General features: G+C 36.8%; 2 protein-coding genes across 14 annotated transcripts; both read right to left on the bottom strand.

The window, feature by feature from the left end:
* Window positions 1-711: 711 nt before the first annotated feature.
* LOC147556201 (Methyltransferase family protein) lies at window positions 712-5,938 on the bottom strand. Of its 2 annotated transcripts, none has more exons than XM_086664018.1 (8): window positions 5,470-5,938; window positions 5,226-5,335; window positions 4,599-4,810; window positions 4,385-4,473; window positions 2,933-3,035; window positions 2,671-2,813; window positions 1,662-1,787; window positions 712-893 (listed from the first exon to the last, which is right to left on the bottom strand). In XM_086664018.1, exons 1-7 carry the CDS (start codon window positions 5,743-5,745, stop codon window positions 1,689-1,691), a joined length of 1,032 nt encoding a protein of 343 aa, XP_086520144.1. In that variant the 5' UTR covers window positions 5,746-5,938; the 3' UTR covers window positions 712-893; window positions 1,662-1,688. The 2 variants fall into 2 exon arrangements, with proteins under 2 accessions (XP_086520144.1, XP_086520143.1); XM_086664017.1 differs by having other exon boundaries at window positions 4,599-4,804; window positions 5,470-5,748.
* Window positions 5,939-10,245: 4,307 nt separating this feature from the next.
* LOC147556200 (protein EIN4-like) lies at window positions 10,246-20,750 on the bottom strand. Of its 12 annotated transcripts, none has more exons than XM_086664010.1 (5): window positions 20,373-20,750; window positions 14,483-14,627; window positions 12,334-14,158; window positions 11,255-11,811; window positions 10,246-10,367 (listed from the first exon to the last, which is right to left on the bottom strand). In XM_086664010.1, exons 3-4 carry the CDS (start codon window positions 14,107-14,109, stop codon window positions 11,272-11,274), a joined length of 2,316 nt encoding a protein of 771 aa, XP_086520136.1. In that variant the 5' UTR covers window positions 14,110-14,158; window positions 14,483-14,627; window positions 20,373-20,750; the 3' UTR covers window positions 10,246-10,367; window positions 11,255-11,271. The 12 variants fall into 12 exon arrangements, with proteins under 12 accessions (XP_086520136.1, XP_086520133.1, XP_086520138.1 ...); XM_086664007.1 differs by having other exon boundaries at window positions 14,483-14,737; window positions 20,482-20,701; XM_086664016.1 differs by lacking the exon at window positions 10,246-10,367 and adding an exon at window positions 10,777-11,001 and having other exon boundaries at window positions 14,513-14,627; window positions 20,373-20,749.
* Between the last annotated feature and the right edge of the window lie 614 nt (window positions 20,751-21,364).

The following is a 21,364-nucleotide window of genomic DNA, read 5'->3' as shown; positions in this document are numbered from 1 at the left end:
CCTTTTCAGTTAACACTTTTAACACCAAGAAAATGGTGTACTAGGGAAAACTTTCTTGTTTTCTAAAAGGACTGGCCAAATAAAGGGTAACACTAATTAGACCTGCTCCATTTCACTTGAATAGCCTACATAAATAACTACTACTTGCTCTAAATGGTCCATTTCATTATGTTAAAATTCCTACCAGACTTTAATTTTTGAATTAATAAGTTTTTCAATTTAGATAAAACAGAAAAGTCACTCTGTTGGGATGACATTGGATTAGATGACTCAATAGTCCTAGTCCCGTGCAGTGATGTAGCTAACGCGTCACATATCGACAGTCGACTACATTCGCAATACTAAAACTCAAGAATTGACAAAGGGCCTACAGAAACGGCTGTGCATGTGGGTTGATTAGACGCCAAGCGAAGAATTTTACCAGGGCTTGACGCGTCCTGAATAGTATTATTAAACTAAAGAATATGCCAAAACTAGTTTGGTTAGTTTTATTTTTGGCCACATGATTTCACTAGTTGAACTTATTAGGGCTCTGACACTATTTTGGAAAGATGAGAATTAGGGCAGTGGGGTTGCATCATATATATTTGTTGGCTACTACTACCCACATTCATAAGGTGTCATCATCCATACTTAGCCGTTACTCTCCAATTCTTTAAGTTTCTTCAGAGATGAAGTGTCAGCAATTCTATATGTAGAGACAGATTCATGTGTACCAAAACATAAACAAATTATATTATTTGATAAAGTCTGTAAATGTATTACTTTAAATAAAGGAAATAACAATATCGTTGCCGTATTCCTTAATGCCGATAAAGGGAATGTGGTACCTTTTTTTCCTAGCTCCACAATATATGCATTTTCTTAGTTTTTCTGTTCTTCGACTCCCTTACCTGATATGATCGTCAACAACAGAAGTTTTGAAATTGTTAGATAAGTGAATGCTTAATTACGTGCCGATATATAAACCAAAACTCACAGAATTCAGTTTACTTCATTTATGTATAAAGATTATACAACATGGCATGCAAAATTTTGAGTCTTGGACAAAACTGAAATCATCAATATGGTCTCAACTCAAGATCATGCATAATGTGTTATTTCAGGGTATAGATTAAGAGAGATAGAAAATATGTCCTTTTAATATGAGCCAAGAACAAGCACACGCTGAAACTGAGATTTCAGAAGTGAAACTGAAAACGAAATTTCGTTTTTGGTGGAAATTTTGGTAGGCATGGAAATAAAAATATTTCGGTCTTTTCAGCCGAAAATTTCAAAATTCGAAATATTCCTTGGTATGCATTAAAGCAATTCGATTTCGGTTTCAGTGGAAATTTCGGTAGGCATGGAAATATTTCGGTCATTTCGGCTGAAATATTTCGAAATTTAGTTCCTTGCTTCATGCTCTCTTCTTCACTCAAAAGGCTTCATTAATATGGTTGAGTAAAAGGAAATATGAATATATACTGTTTATTTTGAAAATTTTGCGTGTTATGGGCTCTGGCTTGTTGTACATACAAATATCTCACACTGTTGAGGATTAATGAATTGGTTCTAGCCCAACACACCAATCCTACTATGTTGTGAGACGTCTTCACATCTATAACGGGCCGCGAGTCTATACATAACACTTATATTGTTTGTATAGTACCGCTACATACCTAACTGGTAGTATTCGAATCGCAACATCAAATGGGCTTTTGGAACTTGCCGTGAACCCAAACCCTTCGCATGCACTTCCCTTTCCGTCGGTTTACAGACTTCACACAGCAGTATTCAAGCTCAAGCTGCACTTACGAGACAATATATCAGAAGATATAACCGGAAAATAGACCTCAACAAACATACACCTTGATGTGGTTCTGTACCCAAGTTACGCCACTACCATGCCATTCATCAGCAACTTGTGAAAGATTGTTTTAATTGGAGTCTTTTTCTGTTTTAGTTATTGTTTTTAATTAGTAACGCGCTACTTAGAACTTGTTACTTATCAAGTCTCTCAGAAGGATTAGGAGTTGCTGTTTTATTGAAATTAGAAAATCTATTTGGTAAAGTCATAAAGGTTCTTCACCTACATATCTCCTTTGGATTAGTTAATCTGCTCCTTTGCTTTAATTTTGAACTGTTTAGTTTGAAAAACTATTATTTATCAGAAGAGTTTAACTAATTACATCTTCTTTTTATATGAATATGGATAAATCATGGTCAAGATTATTTCGTCTAAGGCGGAAAATGAGAGTGAAGAATGGGTGAGGCGGAGAGTGAAGAACGAGTTAGGCGGAGATAGGAAATGGGACAAACAAATTAACTAAAAGACTGGAAAGGAAAATAGTCACAAAACAATCAACTAGGCATTATATCGTTAGCTTTCCGGGGCATTCAATAGTACCAGTTTTAATAAAATAAAACAGAGGTTCTAATTCTTAATAATTAATAGCCAGTGAAACAGCAAGAGTAACGGATCCAGTTAGTTCAAGTAACCTAACTCGCACAAAAACGCTGAAATCCTCATGAAACTTATAAACTGGATAAAAGATCTGGGTTCTTTTGAAAATCAGGTTCCATCACGCCCCATGATTGGATTGTGATGGTTAAGGAAAGAGGTAACTTGACTGCAAAAGTGCAAATGTGGCATTTTAAATTATAATAATTCCAGTAGAAGATTAATACCTCAATGAAGCCTGCATTGACAAAGAGCTCACGTATAGTATCAAGACAGAAGAAATAAGAACGTGTTCCATCAGATCGCATGTACTCCCTGAATCCTACTCTTTGATTTGGCTGAAATCTAAGCATTGTCATGTCATAAAGCCCTGATCACGTCAAAAGAAGTTTTCAGCAAGTATAAGATAGTAATGATGGACTCAAATTCAAGGAAAATATGAACAGATTGAGTAGTAAAGCATAATTAATGCTTGGTAAAGCATTTTACCATAATCCCTGAACAGGAGCAATCCACCTGGCTTCAGGACGGCAAGACACTTTGCTAACGCTGGCAGCATCCTTTGAAATGGTATAGCAGATAATGTGAATATCTGGAAATATCAGCGGAAGTATATTACTTAGAGCATTAGCAGATACAGATTTTGAAAGCAATATAATGCAAAAGAACAATATATATATGATCCTAAGACTGACAGCAAGTTCAGATCAATTTTCAAATCTTCAACTTCAATTAACCCAACTTTTTCTTTAAAGTCTGTAGAGTGTAGAATTAATAAGTCGAGCAATTAACTACAAAGATTTTTTAATTAACTATGAATACTTTCAGTTATATGGAGATGGAATGTATGAGGTTGAGTCTATATATTCTATATGCATCAAGGAAAATATATAATTTTCTAAGGAAACACCCCCAAGCATACCGCGACCCCAAATTTAGTACAAAAGAGGTATACTCATAGTGTACTGCATACTGGCGGCATACCACGTACAAATACTCGTACCACGTAGTGAAGCAATTCATCTAGGTAGCATCGTGTCAACATACCAAAAGAGAGGGGGAATACGGGATACATGGGCATGGGTAGATTTTTTAGTAACTTTGGTTCTGATTAACTTGTACCAAATTGTATGAGATCTAAAACCATATTCCGTCTATATGGCACCTGAAGACGCGAAATGAGTGATGCACAAAGCATACTACAGCATTCGAGTGTTTTATTTAACCCTCCACGATCAATAGGTTCACATCAAGAAAATCTAAGGAAAATTTTCAGCGAAGCCTCTTCGTTAACAATATCGGATAAACTTTTCATTGAAATCTAGGCCTTCATCTTTGTTGGACTTCTTCATTTCAGGAGCTTAAATGAATTACCTTCACCACTAACGCCCTTGGTTTGGAGATCTTAAACCACCCTATCTTGTAAGTTTTTTAATTTCTGCTATTTGTTCCATTTTTTAGTTTTTGGGCAACTCAACTCATGAGGTCTTCTAACCCTAACTTCTATATTGGATTCCAACATGATGAATGTGTTTGTTGTGGTGTGAAAGTGAAACTTTTGCTGCAAACAACCGTTGTTAATAACATTATTGGCCTTCGGGTGGAAACTTACTAGAGTTTGATGGGTGTTCATCAAGTTAATTTGTTAGTTAAACAACTAGGCGCCAATGAACCTATTCCCGACAGTGGACCTAAAATAGAACCACCTACAATTGTATTCCAATAAAAATGAGGACTACTTGTACTAATAATTACAAGCATCGTATACATTCAATCGAGGGAATTATTTCTATTCGACATTAATCATAATAATTATAATAATTATTAACACACATGGCTATATTGTTTGTTATAGTGGAAGCATATAGCATTTTATGAAAAAATTATTTTATTCATCTTTTGAGAAAATTTAGTGCAACTACTTGAAATAAGTAAACTTACCATCGTGACAAAATCCACCCCACCTAGACAACATTGACTTTGTTTCAAGGAGGATGAGCTGTCTAACTCCTCTTTCTCATCTTTAAACTCTGGGAGGCCATTTGAACTATCATAAGCATGTATTACCAAGAAAATTCCTGTTTTCCAAAATTTATAACAATGAAAAGGAAATAGCCCTGAGAATCTTAAAGATGAATGGCATAAGGTGAGGAACCTTTCTCAGAATTCAAAAGCTCCTTCGCGGAGGTTCTCCGACATAGATTGCAGATCAACCACTTCGGAAACCCATTAGTAGAAAAATCACAAAGAAATGGATGGAACCGATGTTTAATCGAACCTCCATCAGTTGTGCCTATCATCTCCTTAGCCCTGTCAAGAGCCTCACTACTACAGTCACATGCATAAACAAAGATGTTCTGCCTGCGGCTAAACAATAACCACAATTTTTGTAAGAATGACAGATTAACAAGAGCTGATGAGCTGAAATAAACGATTGTGGTCATTAACATACAAATGATCAAATTATGTGATCCCAGACAAAGGTTGACACTGTCACACTGCAATGTGAAGAATTGCAATCATATTGAACACGCGCCTATCCCAGAGAAAGGTGTGCGTGCGATCACAGGGAAAAAATCCACATTATTCTGGCTACCCTATCCCATTGGAGTAGGCAACTTCACTGGGATAAGAAACTTTCTTACCTACGTTTTACTCTTAATTGGGAGAGGCTTTAGTCATAACAATGTGAATTTTTGTATCCTTTCCCCTTATTCAGTCAATCAAATTATTCAAATAAAATTGCTCAAAGAAATGAGGGAAAAAAAAACTAAAATTGTACCGTAAAATGGGAAGAACAGTGCTTCCATTCCCACACCCAACCTCCAAAACCACTGAAGATTCGTCACAATGAAGCAATTCTGGGAATTCTTTCAGTAAATACCTTCTTTCCTATTAACATAAAATTAAAAATACCCAATCAAAATCAATCTAAAGAAACGTTAACAAAATCTCAAATGTTTGAAAAAGAAAAGAAACATGTAGTGATTGATTGATATTTCTATAGATAGAGATAGAGAACCAACCTTGAAGAATCTGCCAGTGAAGTGACGAGTGTGGAAGGTTTCCCATGCGACTGAATCGTTTGAAGGAAGGGAAGAGGGAGAAGGAGGATTTGAATCGAAAGGGAGAAAATGGTGTGAAAGATATGAATCCTTCTCGATTTCTTCTCTTAGATCTTCCCATTCGAAATCTTTAGAGAAATACTGTGTCTCTTCTTCTTTTACTTGTTCGCCCATCACCCTTTTTTGCCGCAACAAACCTGAAGACTTTTGAAGTTTGTCACGAATAATAGTGGTCATACAGCCACGGAAATCCTATGTCCATTTGGAAGGGAAATCCAAATCAACGGCCTGCAATTTCCTAGCAATTCCACAACCAGATCAAGAGAAAGTTGACGAATCAATCTAAACTGTTGATTGGGGTTTCTTCCCGAGTCTCTTTGGATTATCCATGGCTAGATCATTTTTCTCGTGTTACGATTGACTCTGAGACGGGGAGGAGAAATTACTAGGGCACTCCACTAGAACCCGAAAACCCACAAGTCCACATGGTTTGAACAAAGAACTTGACTTATTTTTTCAGAAGAGAAAACTACAAAAATATACCTGCTTTAAGAGGAATCGTACGTCTAGAAGGTGAAAAAAATCTATGACGGAGAGAGTTGACTTGAAAATAGAGACTATTATTTTCATGTATGTTTGGACTTTCGCATAAGTTTTGACTTGTAGCCTCTTCTAATACGTCTGCATTAAAACCTAAACTTATAGCATTTTTTAGAAAACTATAATTACAAATTATGCACTCGTCAAAAGAGACAAATAACATCAAATATGTAACTCATAAACAACAAGAAATAAAATTTATACTAAATCTCATTTTATGAACAATGAGGAGCAGAGGGAGTGAGGAAGTTTTTAGGAGATTCGGTAATTGCATAATTTTTTTTTTTTTGAATTGGTAAGCGTGTGCCTCGAACCCTTGACCTCTAAGTTGGAAGACTTACCTCTTACCACTTGAGCCAAGGGTTGTTGGCGGTAATTGCATAATTGTTCCCATTAAATTTCAACCCAAAGCAACCTTATCTTCGGTAATTGCAAAATTTATACTAAATCTCATTTCAGACTTGTTAACTTTTTTATAGTTTTTTTTTTATGAAAATAGGCATTAGCCTTGACTTTAGTCGTGGATTAGAAAAGAGTTAATGTTAGATTTATCTATCCCCAACTGACTTACAATGCAACCTAGAGTCTGATTAGAGTTCCATACGTTATTTTCATTTAATATGAGATCCTCTTTTGTTAAAGTATGAACCGCACAATTAAGATGTCTTGAGCAGTAAATGAATTCTATACCGTGTAATTTATTGAGTTCGGATAGTACATCAGTCATTACTGTCTGGATTCTCCATGTCATACTCTTTTCAGTCGATAGAAAACTATTAATCACCACCATCGCCTCACCTTCAACAATAGTAGGAAACTGGTTCACTTGTGTTCACTAAATTCAATGTCAAATGTGACGATTTTGCTTCAACCTCTATCAGACAAGATGCCTCACTCTTCTTAGTTCCAGCTGCTACAAAATTTCCATTGGAGTCACAACACACCATTGTCGTTGTCGCCTTTCCAAGGATGAAGGCAGCATCAAAATTGAATTTCGCTCTTGGTTTCGGTGTTTGCCACACCGATGGCGTTTCGTCATTCTTCTCTCTTCTAGTTTGTCAGTTGGGATCATTGTCTATCTTTTTAAGCCTTAGTTTTCTTGCATGAATGATACCTCCTGTAGAAGGCTTTATTCCTTCAAACAATAATTTATTCTCGTCTTCCATATAAACCACACAATATAAAATTTAACACTAGTTAATAAGGTGTCAGAGAAGCGGAGTTTGTATTTCTTCTTTAAATCCTACAAATGTTTTTGATTAATTAAAGACCAAGATGAAACCCCAAAGTTGGAAAAAAAAATTGTTTTCCTATTTATGAAATTCTGAAGTGAGTTTTTTCCTGGATGAATTTCTTAGGTGAGTTTATTAGGGGTCTAAGAAAATAAATCAATCAAGGGCAGGTCGACAAAATTAGAGATATTTTTGCATCTGCATCCGTTTGTCCACTTTCTTGCAATTTATTGGGTCCACGGGTTTTAGGCCCAAAATAAAATTCAAAAAGGGATTAACGCCCAACCTTCCCAGAAAAAAGAATTTTAGTCATTTTCCCTTTTAGAAGAAACATTGTTAGGACATAATGTGTTATGTATGACACATAAAAAAAATTGAAATAAAGTATGAAACTTAATTTAACAATAAAGAACACGTTATTTATGAAACAAAACAAGAATCAATAAACAGAAAAACACCGTAACTTTGACATCTAGACATACTTTAACTATACTAAATGTGTTTTGTTGTAGAAATATACGTAATTGATACTAAATAACATATATATTGCGAAACAGATAGTAAGTTTGAAATCAATCAAAAAATCTGAGAAAAATAAAGAAAGAGAATTTTGGGGATTGGTTTTCGAAAGTGTGTTTTTTCTTATATAAAAGGTTATAATGGATATTATGATTAAATAGAAATAATAGAGATCTGTTTTTTCTATAGAGATGGGTCAATTTGGACTAAATATCCATTATAATTATTATTTTGGTTTAAAATTCTATATTAGAATTAGGGTGGACTAAATGTGTGTTTAGGTGTAGATTTTTTTACTAAGAACTCAAAATATAAAAGATTATTGTATATAACATTGTTCCCATTTAGAAACCCTATCTTATTAGATGCAACACATCTCGCAATCCAACCGTTTAGTGACAGTAAATTAGATTGACGTTTTCTTTTCTACATTTTTTCTAGTCAAGTATGATGTTTCTGCATATATAACATAATAACGTAACTATACAGAATAATCTTCATAAAAAAAAAAAAACTATACAGAATAAAAGTATCATTGTATAGAATAAAAATGCCTTTCTATGACCATTTTACCTTTTGGGACCCAAACTTCACGTCTGAATCTGACTTCAACCACGGGACGTTGCGACACCAATATGGATTTTGTACCGACCCTGTTTGTTCAGACGTGGGACTTTTCCATAGTTGCTGAAGAATTGTCTTAAGCTACTCACGAGTAAGAAGTAAATGAAAAATTAGACTTTTAGAGTTTTGGGTTCAATTGGACCTTATTTTACGTGGCGTTCATCAAAACCAATGGTCCATGTCAAGCCGTGTGAATAGTGCAAGTTGACGTTGTGTTTTAAATTCCAAAATGAACCAACTCGTTGGTTTTTCCCGGCATTTTTTTTTCTCCTACTAAAAAAAATGATTTGCTATATCGGTAAATCACATGTATCAATACAAAAAAGTGTAAATTTGGGTTATATAAATAGTACAAAAAATAATAACTAATAAAAATCTCTCTCTTAATAAAATTTAACAATAAATTTCGTAACATTTGATTGATACAAGTGTCTGTGCCCTAGGGGACGGCATATACCCTAGCATTTCTCTGTATATATATACAAAGAATCAATCATAGAATATTTTGAGAAATAGATAATCCTATTAAAACTTGAGAATTATCAAGTTTCCTATTAAAACTTTTACAGACACATGAGCTTTAGTTTAGACTCTAAGGAGTAGATAATATGTGGATTAAGAGAGTAATTAGAATTCGATTAGATATTTGCAGTGGAAAATGACATATATAATATGGAAATTGTCGTGCTATTTTGAAAACGTAGCTAAATTAGCTACGTTTTTTTCTGTAGTTCGGACAAATACTTCGCTAAAAATGACATTTCAGATTGGATCAAAATAACCCATTAGTATTCAGAGACGTCGGCTCACAAAGTCATGCCTGACCCGCTGCATCCTACCAATTTGTATGTCATGTGGTTAGTGGTGATTGGACAAAACTTGCCATATCATTCAACTAGTCAAACGGGTGCTCGTTCTAGACGCTACAACCCGTAATGAACCTTTACAATATAGGACTAAGATCACCTTATAACCTAAGTTACTGTGTTACCATCCACCCATAGGCCCTACGATAGGATTTTTTTTGTACTACATGCTTCTTCTTCTTTTTTTTTGTTGAAGATTGTACTAGATGCTTGCTCAGAAAATCAATGGAGGGCCCTTTGGAATTGATGTGATTTTCAATCATTCTATTTAAAATTCGGGAGATTTTAAAAGGCCTCCCCGTTTTTGTTAAAAGGCCTCCCCATAGTTTCGTTGACTTGGTAAAACACGTTTGACTTGGCTTGGTTAAAGGGCCCCCTCTTTGAATGGGTGAAAAAAACCCCCTTTAAGTGTGTATTTCACCCACATCATTTGACCACGCCACATCATCACCTTCTCCGGCAAGGTCGCCGGCCGGCCAAATTTCCGGCCGGCGACCTTCAAACCAAAATTATTTTTTTTTTTTTTTTCTTTCTCTCCTCTCTCTCTAAGAACTCCGGCGAAGGAACCCTTCGCCGGAGTTCTTAGAGAGAGAGAGAGGAGAGAAAAAAAAAAAAAAAAAATTTGAAGGTCGCCGGCCGGAAGTTTGGCCGGCCGGCGACCCTGCCGGAGAAGATGATGATGTGGCGTGGTCCACATCACCGGTCTTGGGTTAAGTTTGACCTAACGGCGTTAACTTTGCCGTTAGGTCAAATATTGATGAAGGAGGTGCTCTTTTGTAGAGGGGGCCCTATAACCAAATGGGTTATAATGAGAGGCGCTTTTAGCGGGGAGGCCTTTTAACAAAAGGGGGGGGGGGGGGGGGGCCTTTTAAAATTTCCCTTAAAATTCTTACTTTCAAATCTCAGATGCTCTAACCAGAAATAATTAAAGAGTCATTCTTTTTCTAATTTGAGAGAACAAGACTATCAAATCTACAACTCCCATGTGGTAACTGACCAGCATAAAGCAAGCAATCATCTGCAAATAGATGTGATTCTATTAAATCATTTGTTTAATCACACTCTACATCTAAGATCCACTAGACTACTGATAGATTACTCAGTATGGGTAAGAACCAGGTCAGGCTCGGACGCCCATGGGTACCTCTAGTTCAGGCTCAGGCATTCCGGTCAGTTTATATCAAAGGCCATTAGAGGGGCTCTGCCCGGGCGAAGTAAAATATCATGAACAAAGCACAAAATTATCTGATTGTATCATACTAACGACGGACAGAACGAGCTTTGAGCGCGCTGTGTTTCGGGTCATTCATTATATAGCACAAATTATTTCAATTGGTGATAGGTTTATGCAAGTTTGATCTTCCAGATTGCTGATGATTATAACTCGGGCTCCTCTCCATCCCATGTCCGACAATAGAACAAGATAATTTAACATGAACCAAATATCTATTCCTCATACTGAAAAAAAATCGACTAAATTTTACACGACGTGGACACCCAAAAGACCTCACCCCTTACTGAGATTGAGCACTCACGTATTCGGATATACTCAAGTCTCTGGGCAATTTCCAGAACGCGTGGATTATTACATTCAGGTTTTTTCTACAATCAGAATCTTAAGAAACTGATATTTCTTTTGCCAGATATGTAAACTGTATTTGATCAAATAGTGTTTATATACTGCACCTATAGAAGCTTAAATCAGAAACTAACCAAGAAAAGAGAGCTAATTTTTGTATACCATTTTGATTCTAATGTAAAAGTGATTTTTCCATCACTGGATCTTTGAAAGGGTTCACTACCGCTCTTTGTTTATTCCATAACCGATATAAAACCCCCCGAAATATTGTCAGGAAAAAAAGGCTGCACACTACTTAGTATTAGAGAAAAATTTTGAAATCTAACCTGGTCCGATTGGATTTTCACAATCCTTTGTTTGCTTGTTGTAAAACCCGGCGGAGTTCTTCTGCTATTCCTGATAAGAGAACTGGTTTTCGAATTATGCCATTGATTCCTGCCTTCAAACATTTCTCTGACAAATCTTCATCTGTACTTGTTGTTAGAGCTATAATCAGTGGCCAATTTCGACTTCTGAATTTTCTAATTCTGATTGCAACTTCGAATCCATCCATTTCGGGCATGTGGAGATCTAAAAGAACCATATGGAATGAAGTACCCGGCATGCCTAGAGAATTCAAACAGTCAAGTCCCGACGAAACAGCAGTCACGTTACATCCTAGCTTTTCGAGTTGTTTACATGTGACGGCTCTGTTAATACCATCGTTGTCGCCTAATATCACTTGCAGACCTCTAAATAGAGAGTTTGAAAGAGGTTCTACATACGTTCCGGGTTCAAAGCTAGTACTTCCTATAGATGATTGAAGTTGAAACCTCAGGATAATGGCCATGCTTTGGATTAATCCATTAGAGTTTGGAATCACCCAGATGTTTCCTTGCATCATCTGCACATTAGTTGAGCCAAACTTTAATTATCAGAAGAAGTCGGCGGGAGAATCTGAAGCTTAGCTAGAAACAAGTAATTTTATCTTCTGCTACCCATTCTAACAAGAGTTTAAGTTCAGAATATTGTAATGTGATTTAGCTACTGAAAGAAAATATTACATTCATCATCCAACATGTGAACTATTTAATGAACATTCCACTCGGTTTTTAATTTGTAAAACACAAGAACATGCTTTATTTTATAGTCCATGCAACATATAAATCTTTCATGTTTTCATTAATTTCAAGACAGGTATCCAAAAATAGTGAAAGAGAGAGATGGCCAATCATTGATTTTACTGAAAACTAGATTTTAGAAATCTGATCAATTTGATGCAAAAAACAAAACAATAATTGAAGTTGAGGATTTCTTTCCATGATTCCATTAATAGGATCAAGGAAGTAGCTATCAACCATTTCCACCATAAAGTACGAGTAAATGAAGAACATGCATATATATGTATGAGATTGAGCATTCTTACCCGCACGAGTTTCTTGCAGACACTAAAGCTCAAGCTTCCCTCAAGTCCCTCGCTGCTATTGATTTTTCGACCAAATTGTGGCAAAGATGAAATCGAGCTCTCTGTTGGGACTAAAGTACCGTCATCATTTATCCCAATTTCAAGCTTTATGTACGTATATCCATCAGAAGATCCTGGTCTCCAAACTGCCCATCTCTGATCATTCCAACCTTCACTTCCCCTCACTGGACAAACCCGAAAAGTTACAAACTTTCCTCCATCGGACCCATTCAATAGATTCCCAACCATATGAAGTATAACCTGAAAAATCCGTTTTTCATCACCAATAACCCGATCAGGAAGTTTACCCTCAACCTCTACCTTGAAACCCAGTCCTCTACCGACACATAAGCCATTTGCAAGGCAAGCTGCTTCTTTCATCATTGAACGTAGCCCGAATGATCTCAACTCTAACGGAGGTTTACCCCTATCCTTATCTGAGATCTCCATTACATCATCTATCAAAGTCGAAAGAACACTACTAGTTTTCACCATAGAGTCGACAATTATCTTCTGTTCACTTTCGATATTTTCTTGTTGTAACATTGAAAGTAGACCCGAGATTGAGTGCATTGGTCTCCTCATTCCATGACTCATTACTCTCTGAAATGAACTCCTTGCTTGGCTTGCCATCATTGCATCTTTCCTTGCTTGTAGCAAAGCATGGTTTTGCTCTTCGAGTGTCTCTCTCATCAATTGAGATTCTTCCAATACAGCAGCGTGAGAAAGAGCTACAGCTACTTGATCAGCAACCACTTCAATAATTTCCAGTTCATTATAGGTCCAAAATCTAACTTCTTCATTTGGAAGAACCAAGACGAGAATAGCATAACATGCTTGAATTAGTTCTGGAGTTCCTCCTTTGAAGTTTGAAACTCTCAACATTGGCATTCTAATTGCAGCCACGGCACCTGGTTCACCATTTCCACCACTACTAGCCATTCCAAGAGCAGAAATGGACTTCAATATCTTAACGCCCTTGTTTTCTTTGATCTCCCTTACATCTAGATCACTAGTTGGGATCGCAGGGGCTACACTCGACGGATCTCTACCGTGTAATTCATGGGTCAGATTCATCTCTGTCTTGCCCTCATTAGGCATCCAAACCGCACAGTTTTGAAGGTCCAATGTCTTAGATAACTCAACCAAGGTAGTATACAAGATAGTATGCCTATCAAGTGACTTTCGAATCTCTCGAGTAAGCATTCGAACATGCAAACTTGTTTCCTTTTGTTGTTTCATCATCTCAACTTCCCGATCAAGCTCCCAAGCTTTCTTCTTCAAGAAGAGTTCTCTCACCTTTATTTTAAGAAGCAAAGGGATGAGAGTTATAAGTGTAATTGCCGTCGCACATGAAACAAGAGCCGTTAGAAATTTGAAGATTGTAAGTGCAAGCATCAACTGAAATGTGTGTGGGGCATAAGTCCATCCATTGAGCAAATGAGTTAATCCACAAAGAACAATGAAGGCAATGAACTGAGAGAGTACCCATTTGAAGGGAACATTGGAGCAACTAAGGAAGTAAAGCAGTTCAATCGGTATTGAGAAGTACGCGACAGCAATCAAAAAGTCACTGGCTTTTTGACATTGTAAAATGTTTTCCACACTCCAGAATCCTTCATCTTCATCACAATTACAACGAGGAAAGCTATTGTCGATGGCCGAAACAGATAATAGTAAGGAGGAAATCAACAATCCAACAACAATTACTTTTAACATTGCATCTGAGTACTGCATTCCTTTTCTTCAATCCATTTGATAAACCCCAAAAGATTGAATCAAAACCCTACAACACAAAAAAGAAGATAATTAAATCCTCTGAAACATTCTTAAGCTGAGAGAGATAATGAGAGAAATTAAGCTCCAAGATCCATAAACTATATTAAATTATAAGACTAAACCCCATGAATAGGGATAAAACATTTGGTAATTTCATAATCTCACATAATAGTAAATCAGATATCCCAATGAACTAAAAATGATTCATTTCCTCTTTCTCACTAGTGTTTGTCTCCCATTTTACTTAAATTTATCAACCCAGAAAATGAATTTAATACTGTAATAAAATTCACAGTGAAAATCCGAAAAAAAGAACAGTGAAAGAAAGTACCAGATAAATTAGGTTTCCAATAAAACCCACCTCCAGATCTTATCCTTTCACCTTGCCCTAATTCCAGAACAGCTATTGATTTTGGCGGTCTCAGTAATTTGATCATCAAACTTCCAGAATAATACCAAAACCGCCATTAAATTCACTTAAACCACTTCAAGCTTTCCATCCGTAGAGTCTACGAATAACAAGATTCCCCTTTCCATCCATCGAAACGAAATCAGAAAAGAAAATTGCAGAAAGGGGGGAAATCGCCTAATTTCTCAAAACACAGGCCATCTAAAACAGTGGAAATCACACTGAAAGAAGAAAGTGGTTTTGGGTTTTCGAATTTTGATACGACAGATCATATTAACAGAGAACAAATTGAGGAAATGAGAAGGAAGTAGCGAGAGTTTCAGATTTCTTCCTTCTTATTTCCATCAAATTTCAAACCAAATTCAAGGAAATAGAGAGAGAGAGAGACAGAGGAGAGTAGTAGAGAGAGAGGAAATGGTGATTTTTAGGGTGGGGGGAAGGGCCCACATCAATTTTTCAGTGTATTAACATTCTTTTAGGTACATGAACCGAACCTGGACGCCTTCCACTAGGACTTACGCAACCTACTCGTCAGTGACCGCTAAACTGGAGTACTGTTTTTTTTCAATCTAATTAATAATAGTATGTCTTATTATAACTAAATTTTTGACATTTGGTCAACAACCTTAGAGTGGTAAGAGATATAATTTTCCACCTAAAGGTCAAGAGTTCGAGACACACGCTAAATAATTCAAAAAAAAAAAAATTTGATATTTGTGCATTGTTTTTCCCAATTTAACATTTCCTTTCCTCACAAATGTTTATTTAGGGATACTTTTTTTTCTTTTTTAATTGGAATTTCTAAATTCACTTAGGCTCCGTTTGGTAAAGTTAACGTGGGAAAGAGTTTAGGGAGCGAAAGAGAGGGTTTCAGAGAGATAGAGTTACGTGGGAAAGAGGAGTGAAATCGTGCCAATTAGGGGGAAGGTGAGAAATCACTTTTATCACCTATTTTATTGTAAAATTTTAAAACTTTTCTCCACTTTTTTCACCATAAGAAATAGTTTTCTTGTGAAAATGACTATTCTAACCCTATTTTTTCACGTATCAAAAAGACCCTTAATGACTCAAGTTATATATTTTTTTGTCTTTAAGAACCACCTAAATTTTCAAAATATTTTTTGTTGAGCCAGATATTGGTCAGCTTTGACCAAGTTAATACGTCAACAAAGTGACCCAAACTAATACAAAATGATACTCGTCAAAGCCATCACGGGTGTGAATTAGATGGAACCTTGCCAACTAAACCTTGATATGGAAGGTTGACATGAGTCTCCTAGATGTCTGAAATCCTGTTCTGGCTTAAGAGATAAGGCAAAAGGGAGAACTAAACTGGCTTTAGTAAGAGCTCTATTTTGGGTCGCGGAACAGTGAGGTAGGTCTGTGGAAACCAACTTGGCACCTTGAGCCCCGTGCTGCCTCAAAGCAAGTGCGAAGGTGGATCAGAGATGAAATTTTCCCAACCTGAGTCCTGATCTGGTCAGAGGCCCGGAACAGAGTGGTCAACCGAAATGAGCTCGATCCTTTCAAGCTCAGAACAACCTGAACATAACAATGTGACGTGGAAGGTCAGAAAGCGTCAACGATCCATTTCTCATACACGAACCTTTATCTGTCAGATGATCTGTCAGTGTCAGAAGATATGCACTCATCAAATGTTATACACCAAACGACCATCAACACGTGGCTCTCATCAAGGCGGGTGTCTTAACACGTCAGGTTCACTCCAACAAAGAGGTGACCAAGCCACGCTTTACAGAAAGGAGAACTACCTCGGGTACGTCATCACTTCCTTCAAGCGACACGAAGGTATCTGAGAACTCAACCCTGCAAAGAGGTGACAAAAGACTCCCACAATACGGTTCAACAGAGTTGTAAGTAAAAAAAAAAAAAAAAGTGATAGTAATTTACTTATATGATCTATGGAGGAGGTATCTATATACTATATTGGAGTGTCCTTATAAGGTTATAAGGTATTTACTAAAGTTAGTTTGTTATTAACTAAAAGCATTCCTTAGTGAACAACCACTCTCTCTAGTGTCTCTCCTTATGACAAACCTCTCTGTTTTAGTTTAGACTATGGATACATATCAAACTCTAATTATAAAGACTAGTAGTTTGTTTATCAATAAATATTTACTTGTTTAATTCTATTGCGGTATCAGAGTTGTCAACCTTCAAAACAACATCCAGATCTCCTCGATGGTGCACGGCCGTGGAAGAAGAGTTCTCGGCCTTACAAAAGAACCAGACTTGGTCTCTTGGTTCATATAAAAAGTCTATTAATATAAACAATCTTTTTGGTGAAAATCCTTGGCGACTAATCTTGTCTTGAGCCTCTTAACAGAGCAATCAGATTTTTGCGTAATCTATTACTTTGGAACCTTCTCTGATGTAGCATTGTTTGGTGATAATTTGGGAACCAAGAGCCTCGCCTCAAACCTATCTTTCATGCATGGACCAAACATATTGAAGTCGACTATCACTTTGTTAGAGGTTTGGTTTCAGTTGCAAAACACTCTTCAATATATCTCAATTTCTAAACAACCTGCTCGCTGACGGTCTCATTAAGGAGCAAACTGATTTATGTAGCAGACTCATATCAGATTGAAGAGGGCTATTAGAGAACAGACACATTGTGTAAGCGAAGTGTTAATGATTTAATCATATGAAGGAGGTGCCTCTATACTATACTGGAGTGCCCTAAATCCATAACAAATTGATTTAGGTTAAATACATATCAAACTCCAATAGTAAGGACTAATGTTTGTCTTAGCAATAATATTTTACTTCTTTAATTCTAAGTATTCAATCATGAGGTATATCCCAAACTCGCGTCTTGAAGATTCGAAAAAAAGCTATTAACAAAAATAAACATAATAAAGTGTATTGTTTTACGTAATATCTTTTGGTGTAAGCTTGCGAACCTTCCCTCTTTGCCCCTCTTCCGAATAATCAAAATAAAAAATATAATAGTAATTAGATTGAGAGTGTATATAATGTGTATGTAGCTTTCTTTAAGTTTTCAATGACAAATGACTATTGGTAAAGGTCTAAATCAATGTATAAATAAGGTAGTAGGTCCAAAACTGTTTATTCTTTTGAAACCTCATGTAGGTGCTAAAATTGAAACATTTTGGAGAAGTTCACCTAATAAATCAGGTAGGTTAAAATTAAGAAGGTTCATGAACATAGTCCTCCCATGTGCCTAAAAGGGGGCCAGGGCCCTCTTGAATTCCAAATATTTACTTTTTTTTTTTTGATGAAGATAAATATTTACTTCATACTATAATTTTTCAAGATTTGAATCATGATATTAGTCCTCTCTTTGGTCTACATGTATGGCAATACTCCATACTGTAGTGTTGTATGAACAGCAAGAAAAAGAAGGCTAATTCTCGTTTGGGCTCCTGCTCTATGACGGAACTTTTTATTTTATCACCTACCTTTTGAAAGTTTTAATCTGAGTCCCCTCTTTGAAGAAGAGAGAATGATGGAGAATTTATTTTTTCTTGAGAATGAGACTACGATCTAATTTTTGTTGTTCGTCTGGTATTATGAAAAACCAAGAATCTGATCTTCCTGTCTTTATTCAGTATTAAAACAGGGATACACTTTAGAGTGTCTTTCTGAAATAGATTCAGAGATAATTTTATTTCTAAAAAAAAAATTAATATTGTATCTTAAACAGATTAAAAGGAAAACAATATTTTTTAAAAACAAGGATTAAATAAAAGATTTAGAGAGAGAAAGCCGAGTCGAGTTGTCTCTTTCCTTAAGACAGTGAACACCCTGGTATTAGTACTAAAACCAGTAAGATGTTTGTCTCCCGGGATACAACGGCTGTACCTTTCAGTATGACGACAAGAGTACTTCGTTTCTCTGAAAGCGTGCGAACTTAGAACAAGCAGTAAGAACGACAGATGAATTGACTTCTTAAACTCTAAATGCTCTTAACTTTGAATGCTAAAAATTTTCGTGTTTTGTTTGCTGGATTCTGTTTGGTATTTATAGAAGTATTGGTGACACTTCAGACAGGTGCCTTAGAAAAGAATGGATGCTTCCCAACAGTCATATTTGTCTGTTGGTTTTCGGGTGCCATGTTGACCGTCAGATCTTAACGGATCTATTAAGATCTCGCGCATTGAACGCCCACTGTTAGATCATCAACGGATCTATCTTAAAGAGCGCCAAATATACTGACCGTCAGATCATATCTATGATCGTAAAATCCAAGGCTCCAATCGCTCCTCGCGTACGTGCGAAGTGCAAAGTGCGTGCGGGCGCCTCAAAAGCGCCCAATGCGCCCTAAACGCCCATTCGCCCATGCCGCGCGTGCGCGTGCGTGGTGCAAACCACGTGAGTCACCTTTCTATTCTAAAGAACATACCATAAATATATGGAAGGTTCTATAAAAAGAAATAAACCATTTCCTCTTTCATAAATGTGGTACTAACTCAAAATCCCGATTTTGAGTTAATGGTACCCATACCAAATGAATTTTGTAATAACTCACTCATACGGAATCGGATTTGGACAAAATTTGAGTCTAAATTCAAGAGCTCGACGAGACGAATCCAACGAGACGTCTTGCTCGAGATTCTAACGAATATAGGTATATCAAATTAACCAAAAACCGGTCCAGCTACTTTTGAGCTAGGTACCGATTCCAACAATTTTAAACCAGGAAGAGACTTAAAGTCCAACAACAAAGAGCCTTAAAGTCCGACAAATTATTACATTATTTATAGCCTACATTACATGGAATAAATTTTGATAACAAACTGCTTCCACCGAGACTCAATCAGACGACCTCATAAGCTTGAGAGGGGTGTCCAACCACTGCACCAAAGGTAGGGGTGGGAATCGGGCGGGTTCGGACGGGCTCGGGCATAATATAGCCGGACTCGGGCGGGTTTGGGCACGCGTATGCCTAGCCCACGTCAAGTTGCCGGGCGGATCGGGCCGGACATAAGTCACCATATTAAAGCCCGTAGCCCGTCCGAGCCCGCCTGCACGAGCGAGCTCCACCGGACTCGGGCCGAACGGGCTCAGGTAATTTACTTATTTTAAGAAAAATAAAAATTACTAGTTAACCTATTTATGAAACCCTAGATTATCATAGGGTCCAAATGAAACCCTAAATTACAAATTTAGGAAAACCTAGACTATCAAAAGATTCAAAACGATATTAAACCCTAATTTTCTTACTAACAAATCTGATTTATTAAACCCTAGATTAAACCCTAAATCTTCATAATAACAAATCTAATAACAAATTAATGATAACAAGTCTTCAAAAGGAGATTAAACCCTAGATTATCACCTACCCGATTACATATATGATTTATTAAACCCTAAATCTTCATAATAACAAATCATAAAAATAAAAGAGTTAATTCCTATATGGCCCCTACTTTGTGACCAGCTTCAAATATGGCCCCTAAAATTCTGTAAATTCAAATATGGGCCCCTTTTTTATGTAATTGTCCTAACTACCCTTCCTTTAAATCCTTTTTCAAAATTAAAAATAAAAATAAAATCTTAATTCCACCTCATTTCCCTCTCCACCACACATCTCTCTCCATGTCAACTCTCTCTCCACATCACCTCTTTTTCCAACTCGCCGGCGACTTCAATCGGAGAAGATGAAGGTGAGTTGGAGAGAGAGAGAGGGGTGAGTTGGAGAGAGAGAGGTGAGTTGGAAAGAGAGGTGATGTGGAGAGAGAGAGGGTTGACATGGAGAGAGATGTGTGGTGGAGAGGGAAATGAGGTGGACTTAAAATAATACCAAAACCGCCATTAAATTCACTAAAACCACCTCAAGATTTCCATCCGTAGAGTCTACGAATAACAAGATTCCCATTTCCATCCATCGAAACGAAATCAGAAAAAGAAAATTGCAGAAAGGGGGAAATCACCTAATTCTCAAAACACAGGCCATCTAAAACAGTGGAAATCACACTGGAAGAAGAAAGTGGTTTTAGGTTTTCGACTCTTGATACCATAGATCATATTAACAGAGTAGAAATTGAAGAAATGAGAAGGAAGTAGCGAGAGTTTCAGATTTCTTCCTTCTTATTTCCATCAAATTTCAAACCAAATTCAAGGAAATAGAGAGAGATAGAGACAGAGAGTAGTACAGAGAGAGAGGAAATGGTGATTTTTAGGGTGGGGGGAAGGGCCCACATCAATTTTTGAGTGTTAACATTCTTTTAGGTACATGAACCGAACCTGGACGCCTTCCACTAGCACTTACGCATAGGGGTGGGAATCGGGCGGGTTCGGACGGGCTCGGACATAATATAACCGGGCTCGGACGGATCGGGCACTACATTGTCTAGCCCGCGACTAATTGGCGGGCGGATCGGGCCGGACAGAAACAACAAATTGAAGGCCCGTAACCCGTCCGAGCCCGCCCGCCTGCCCGAGCGGGCTCCATCGGGCTCGGGCCGGACAGGCTCGGGTGTTTTATAGGAAAAAATATTTAACTTATATCTTTAAGAAGCCTCCCATCCTTATATAAAAACTATCAACCCTCTCTAATTCTAACTAACAGATGTGGGGCTAACAATTTTAGTTACAAACCTTTCTTTCCTTTCTTTAAGTAAAAGATTCCAAACACTTTGTAATTATAAATACACAATGTGGGACTAATACTTTTTAAATTTTAGATTACTTTGCATCCTTCCCTTCCTTTAAATATAAGTCTCCAATCACCTTTTAAGTTCCTGAATGCATATTCCACAACATTATAAGATAGACCAAATGAATTTTCTGTGTCACTTCGATTATTTTTGACGA

Source organism: Eschscholzia californica, unplaced genomic scaffold, assembly GCF_041429995.1.
Source record: "Eschscholzia californica isolate CP2 unplaced genomic scaffold, dmEscCali1.0.p SCAF_2, whole genome shotgun sequence".
Classification (NCBI taxonomy): domain Eukaryota; kingdom Viridiplantae; phylum Streptophyta; class Magnoliopsida; order Ranunculales; family Papaveraceae; genus Eschscholzia; species Eschscholzia californica.
This window is presented reverse-complemented; position numbering and strand designations above follow the sequence as displayed.